Genomic DNA, 7475 nt, shown 5'->3' with positions numbered 1-7475 from the left:
ATTTACCTCAAACAAAAAGCTACCAATGTAACAGCTCAGCTTTTGCTTCTCATCAATACACATGCAGACCAGTTAACAGATAGATATGTTTACAGCATTTCCAAATTCATGACAGATATGTTTACAGCATTTCCAAATACATGACAATTGGTTTCTCTTGAAATTATTACTATTAATATTTTTTTTACCTTTTCGGCTCCTTTTGTGTATCATGCTGCTTTACCTATTACTTATCTTTAAGCAATCGCCAATAAAAAAGAACATATGTTTGAACAATTTGAAGGAAAGAAGTTAAAAAGCATACAAAAGTTGATATTCAAACTTCTGAAAAACTGACAATTGACCTACTAGTTATCATCAGCATTTGTAGAGTGGGTGTCCAAAATTAAGGATCTCTTACTCCACATGCCAACAAATTTCATATTAAAAGTAACTGAGAAATGAAATAGTTGGCAAGTGTCACATTTTGTTAGTCATACATGTGGCAGTCAATATAAAACAGCTGTAACAAAAGGGAAAATAATATGATTGCATTTGAGAGAACTTTTAACATATATTTCAGCCAAAAGCTTTTTTTTTTTAAAGTTGTGTTCCCCATGCTATTTTCTAGTTTCATTCCGAAAAATAGATACCTTATAGATAATAGAGACGTTCGCGGGACGGCAAAAAAAAAATTAAATTAAAGGGGGCACTCGTGAAAAAAAGTGCACAGCTGAAGAAAAAGGACACTCGTGAGAAACTATTGGGGGGGGGGAGGAGGAGGGTTGGTAAATAACCCCCCACCTTACCCCCCAGATGCTACACAACTGTGAATGGGTCATCTACTGTAAAAAAAAAAAAAAAAAAATTCCGTTAATGTGGGGTAGGCCCCGGCCCGCCCCATAATCATTATCAATATTTAAGGACTGGGAGCCAGTCTCCTTTCAATGTGCATCTGTTTGTGCCCCCCCCCCCATATTTTTTTCAGAGGGCTGCATACATCCATAAAAGGAAAAAGGAGGTTTTGGTTGAAACTTTATGAATAGAAAAAAAACAAAATCGAATGTGACAGCACGGGGAACATAACTTGAAACCAATAACAAAAGAGGATAAAGCCACTGAAATATATTGCAGTTGAACCTGTTGACCAGTTTTATGTGATACTGACCAACAATGCATTATAATCTTGACATGAATTAAAACCCAGATTTTTTGTTTTGGTTACTTTGGATGGAGAGGGATTTTAACCGTCTTAGGGGATTTTCAGTCTAGTCACTGAACTCTTCTGGTTCTTCGCTGCTCTCGCTGAAGTCGGAGTCGGAATCGTCTTGTACAGCAGGGGGTGCAGGAGCATTGGGAGTACTGAAATGAAGCAGAACATGACAGATAATTAGCGCACTGGTAGAAGAGGGGGTGGGTAGGGGAAACAAAACAGGACAGACAGGGTTAATGCCCCTGATGAATAATGGCATAAAAATAGAGAATTAAAGCAGAGTAGAATTAAAGACGACTATTTTTAAATCGATGCTGTAGTTTACTTATCCTGTTTCTCTCCACAGATTTGGGAAATATTAACGGAAAGAAAGAAAGGGAAAATGGGGAAAAGAGCACTCCTAGCACCACATACATGTTAGGTCCAGCCAATCCCCCTCCCCACCCACGAAGCTTTACTATCTTCATGGCCCCCATTAAAATTATTCTGGATCTCCTGGAGAATGAACCCCAATTCAAATTCAATTGCTCAGATCGAAGCTTTCTTGTGAGAATTTGTTTTCATATTAGACGAGCCACATTAACATTACTCAGACTACAGCCTTGTTGTATGTTCCCAGTGATTAAAAAATCCTTCAGATTTCTAAGAAATTTGAAATGACTGACTTGTACAAAAGCAAACGATTGTTGACAGTTCGCTAGTCTTGTGCTCCAGTCCATCAAATCTTCTCAGAGTCCATCCCAAGTCATCCAGACTCAAGCAAAGTGTTACCCCTTACCCTGCCCAATCCTCAAAAATCCTCCGGGTATTTTTGGAGGATTGAAGCTGAACGGCAAAAAAATGTGCCGGTTGATTTTAGAGGATGCATTGCGTCAAGTTTGTAGGCAGTACCCAGCGTTGTTTATGTTCAGTCTTGCATAGTTGCGCCCTGCATTATGCTCGATATCATCTGCACTGCTTCTGAATGTCATTGGCACTGCCTCAACCCAAGAACAGTGATTGTTAGAGGATTTTGAAGGACTGAGGCAATGGTCATCCCTCCACTGAACAAATTCAAGTAATAACACACAATTTTGGAAGACTGAGGCTGAATCCAATTTTTACATGGTAGTAGTTGGGAGGATTTTGCAGGATTGAGGATGATTCCTAGCCCAAAGGGCCTAGGGGGTTAGGGTTACTATCGGAATGAGTCGTGACAACAGCAATCTTTTGTTATTGATTGTCCCCTGTTAGTAGTGACTGGACTTGCAAACGGAGTTGTGATTTTCTAGATGGACTAGTTGATGACATTTATATCACACCTGACACAGATTGGGGACAAGAATACCACTGAATGCAATATTCTACACTATGTGCATTCGTTTTGTTTTGAAAGCAACCATTAAAAGAAAAACAAAATAGCTTTACTTACTCAAGCAAGTCAGGGTTAAGTCCGTCCAATAGGAGTTTCTGTCTCAGTGCACCTACAGGTACACCCTGAATTAAACCCAAAATAAATTGGACATTTAGCTTCTTATACAAAAAAATAAGCAAAGATTTCTTGTTTCCTGTAAAATATTTAGCTGGTCCCAGATGGTCAGCCTTGTGTCCTCTTTGTACCTATTTGACTGACTGGCTGATTGAATGAATGACTGGTGAAGAGTGTTGGGCAGTGCTATCTCATAGGTTCACCCCTGTAATGCCAATGGATGGGCTATATCACGGCCACTGTGTAGACCGATGCATGAAAAGACTTCCAGTGAAACTGCCATTCTGAATCAATTCGGGCGTTTCACAATGCAGTGCGCCACCAAGAGTTTGCCATGAAGAGTTTCATTTTTCCAAGTGCATTGTGGGAGATGGTCGACAAATTCGCAGCGCGGGACATTTGAAATTTTTTAGTTTTTCCTGTCAGTAGTTTCGTAAGTGCATTATTCGAGGATCTGTTTGCCCTTTTTTGTTTTTTTTATCAAGGCGGTAGAACGCTATGCCCAAATCTATAACATATTAGCTCAAGTCGTATACTGACATGCATTCAAATGGGCCATGTTTTGTCGACCGTCAACTTAAAAAATGGACTCTCCATGGCAAACTCTTGGTGGGCGCGCTGCATTGGGAATCGCCCGAATTGAATACAATTTTGTGCACTCTGGGACCAGCTTTACGTTGCTTGCCTTGTTTAGCTTTGTTTCATAGAAAGAAAGTTATAAAGAAAATGATATGAAATTTCTAGTACTTTCCCATTAGTCTAGTAATAAGAGCAGCATGATTTTTGCTGCCTTCAAATGCCCCTTTTCGTTTCCAAGTTCTCATGATTTTAATGCCTTGACTCCAATAAAATATTGATCAAGTTCTGCTATAGAGACAAACAAATTCTGTCTCACAAGACCCACGGTTGGTGTCTTTTCAATTGGTTGTACATAGCGGGATTTTTTTTTAATCTGAGGCCGAAGACAAAGACAAACTTGATAAGAATCCAGGGGTTGTCAAACCTATGCTGCACAGTGCCAAATCTATACAGGTTTAATGATGAAATTGGCAAACCCGTTTGGATTTTGAAAGTCAACTCACCATATTGATCATCTTGAAATACTTCAAATAGCGTGGGTCCTGGTGACACGGTCATTGTGGGCGGAGCCTCTGGCGCAGCCTCCACGGCTGGAAGATCCTGTTACAATACAAAATCATGGAGTAATTTTAGAAACTTTAAAGATAATATACAACCTTTGCAACAAACATCAAAAAAAAAAATCTACCAAATTACTATGAAATACCTCACTTGACTGTAAGTGACTAACAGACTCAAGCATCCTATGAAATGATGGCACCTGGTGTGCTGGGCGTTTTTCAAGAAAAGTGAAATTTTCTGTATTAATTTCCAACGATGGTCGGCCAACCATTGTTGGAAAAAAACTGACTTTTTTCCAAATGCTGCCCCCAATTTACCAAATTTAGTTTGTCCATGTTATTTGCAACTGGTTACACATCTGTGAACAGGTGCAAGCCAGCTAGTCTGGTTCCCTGACCTGACAGCTACAGCTGCATGTTTGTTCAGTAGTTATATTTTGGAGAGCTTGTTTTAAATGATAACACTTTGTCCACACTCACAAGATGCGTTGTCCACAAATTTGAACTCCTGATACCCTAAATATTCTGTCTTTTGTTTGATTTTAGACAGCAATATAAATGGATGAAGACATAACGTGCCATTTTCATATCACCAACTTTAACTGATTTATTTTCTTAAATGTTTTAAACACTTTTCATTTTGAGTAGCATTTTTACATCATTTGGGTGATAATGGATGGCGGACTCATTGATGTTTTTACCTGCTCTTCCGACGGAGGCAAGGCTGGCAAGTTGCTGCTGCAGCAGGTTGAGACTCTGGAGTTGGTCCAGGGGCTGGGGGCACCTCAACAGTTACACCCTCCAGACCAGGTATGGATGCTAGCTGTAAAGAGAATAGAGATAGAGCAAATTATTTCGATACCAGGTACGGAGCTGTGAGATGAAACAAGGAAGACTTTTAGGGACCTTTGTTTTATTCTTTCTACACACATTGAATGTAATTGATATGTCAATGAGGTCACCAGAACAGCGCCCTCTATCTTCTTTCCAGGCCACAGGCATAAAAAGTTTTGTTTGGGGGTGGCTAAATTGTGAAGCAACATAACAATGGTCTATTTACAATAACAGAAAGCATTCATTAACCCTAACTCCCTAGGATGTAGCCTCAATCCTGCAAAATCCTCCAATTGGCCTCGTGGAAAAATAGCATATACAACGTAGCCTCAATCCAGCAAACACCTCCATTATTACTTGAATATGGTTTCGTGGAGGGGTGACCACTGCCCGAATCCTGCAAAAATTCTGCGGCAGTGACTGTCAATATGTTGAGGCTTGGCTCGTGACATCCTGGAGCAGTATGGAGGATTTCAAGCATAATCCAGGCCTACATTTATGCATGGCTGAGCAACAACAAACAACACAAGGTCCGGCCCAAGACCTTGACAAAATGCATCCTACGAAATCAGTAATGCACTATTGCCATGTAACCTCAATCCTTCACTTTGGCAAAGAGAATTTTGAAGGATTCAGGGGGTTAGGGTTAAGAAAGCAATTAACCTTACCCTACTTGACCCTCCAACGCATGCCAATTGTGCCTCAAGAAAATCTCCTATGTTTTTTGCATGGCCCTCCAATATCTGCCATGTCATTTCAAGGGTAACTGGACAGGCACTCCAATACATGCCACAGAGAACAATGAGAGTCCTCTGATAACAAAGTGAGTGCCCCCAGCTGGTCAGTATCAGGCACCCTCCAGGGCCTCCAACTCCTGCCAATTGGAGCCTTCACTGTTAAGACTTGTTATCTGCCAAATAACTGCAGCTGGAGGGCATTGGCATAACCAACTGACATGCAGTAAACTACCCTCAGAGAGTAAGGGTTATCACACAATCATGGGATACATGTACATAATCACACAATCAAGTAATGAAGGGTAACAATCTTTTACTGGAAGTCATTGAAAAACGGCTTGAAACCGCTCTGGGTAAGAGGTCAACCTTTACTATTTAGTGCACGTCAGTTGGACATGCCAATTCACTCCAGCCGATGCTTTGACTCACCAGCCAAGCAAATTAAGAGTGCATAAATAAACATTAGAGTTCACCCACCAGTCTTCTTTTTTTTATTGGCAAACGTGTTGTCCTGGCGGCAGAATCGTGTGTCTGTCTGCATATATACCCACTACGAACTGCGACACCTTTTGTCTCATAGTGACCAATCTCTCCCCTTTTAGTCAGAGTGTGTCAAGTCCCTTCCCCCACCTTCCAGCATAATTAGGTCCATCAGCACTTTGGTTCACGACCCCGTTTCATTTGGTCTAGCGACGCCCATACACTCACCTTAGCTTCAAGGATGTTCATCGTCACCTCTAACTTTTTGTATTCTTGTATTCAAGTCTGACAGTTTCTGTGGCAACACAAAAAACAAAGGAATGAAAAGTTACTTTTCTGGACCAAAAAAAAAAATTAGTTGCCAGGATGACCGGATTGCTATAAAAATAAATTTAAGAGTGAGAGATCTGCTTTCTTTGTTAATTGCATAATCAAGTACAGTTACAGTGTATTTATCAGTGCTAGTACTTCCAGATTGATATAAAAAAAAATTAAGAGTGAAAGATTTTAATTAAAAAGCATTCGAAAACCTATGTAAAATGTTATTGAAAAAAAAATGCTTGTGATACAGTGAGTTTAAATTTACTGAACCAGGCTTTGCAATAAAATATTTTCCTTAAATGACCCCAATATCATCATGTTTGTTGGTTTTTAAACTGCTGGTACTCCAAGCAACTTTACAGTTTATCAGCCCTAAGTACACAGTTTTAAAGTATTGCCTACAAGGTTAGTAACAAAATTGAGCCCTGCATTTAAACCTAGTATACATGTTTTTTAGCTATTCTCGTTAAGAGTGGAAAGTTTGCATGGTGAGGATAACAGCAATGTAACTTTGTGATGGCACCATGTGAAATTAATCTCTTTTGTGAGTATGTGATGGTTCTGAGAAGAACCGGAACACTTCTCAGAAACATCACATATTCACAAGAGATTAATTTTACCTGGTGACACCGCAACCGTGCCTTGCTAATTCTTGTTGTCAAAGTTATGTTTTGTCTTGTCTTTCAAAATTGAGCAAACCAAGTTCTGTATGACGTTTTAGGGTATGGTTTTGAAGTTAAAAGACAGATTTACCTGCTCACAGACACATGAAAACTTATTGAGGAATCTGGTTGTGTGGTGACAAAGTGGTTTCAGAAACGCCAACATTCGCTTGGGATGAATTGCTCCAACCTTCATGAGAAAGAAAATAAAGAACATGTCAAAATCAAAGAGATTGCAATAAATTCACTATTTTAACCTTTTTAGCACCATAGGTTTGACACATACATGTAGTTGGTGTTAGGATCCTACTAATTAATCAGGGTGACCGTTTTAAGCCGATTTCCGGCTAAAAAATGACAGATTTTTGGTTAAAAAACGAGTTGGACAGAAAATTTGGCAGAATGGATTTTGTTGGCAGATTTCTGGCAGAATTTTTTGCAAAATGGTTACATGACAGAAAAACATAGCAACAAAATGGTACTTTTCTTTAAAAAGCGTCAATCTTTTCAGACAAACCCTTGCCTGGTTTAGGCACTGACGCTGTACGTCATTTTTAGGATGCACGCGTTGCAAAACATAAGTTAACACGAGTGCGTAGAAATAGGAGCGCGTAGCTAAAGAGGTCTGACGATAGGCTAAAA

The 7475-nt window shown here is 39.7% G+C and overlaps 1 protein-coding gene across 1 annotated transcript; it reads right to left on the bottom strand.

The window, feature by feature from the left end:
* Window positions 1–1247: 1247 nt before the first annotated feature.
* On the bottom strand, window positions 1248–7023 carry LOC115923701 (WASH complex subunit 3-like; the record flags this gene model as incomplete). The annotated part of the gene is given in 7 exon segments (XM_030984956.1): window positions 1248–1341; window positions 2604–2668; window positions 3743–3781; window positions 4536–4622; window positions 6079–6108; window positions 6110–6145; window positions 6925–7023. Coding segments are annotated over 7 exon segments (450 nt in total), but the record flags the coding sequence as incomplete, so codon positions are not given.
* Between the last annotated feature and the right edge of the window lie 452 nt (window positions 7024–7475).

This window comes from Strongylocentrotus purpuratus, unplaced genomic scaffold, assembly GCF_000002235.5.
Source record: "Strongylocentrotus purpuratus isolate Spur 01 unplaced genomic scaffold, Spur_5.0 spur5_contig_347, whole genome shotgun sequence".
NCBI lineage: Eukaryota > Metazoa > Echinodermata > Echinoidea > Camarodonta > Strongylocentrotidae > Strongylocentrotus > Strongylocentrotus purpuratus.
The sequence above is the reverse complement of the archived record's forward strand: the minus strand, read 5'-3'. Positions and strand labels throughout refer to the sequence as shown.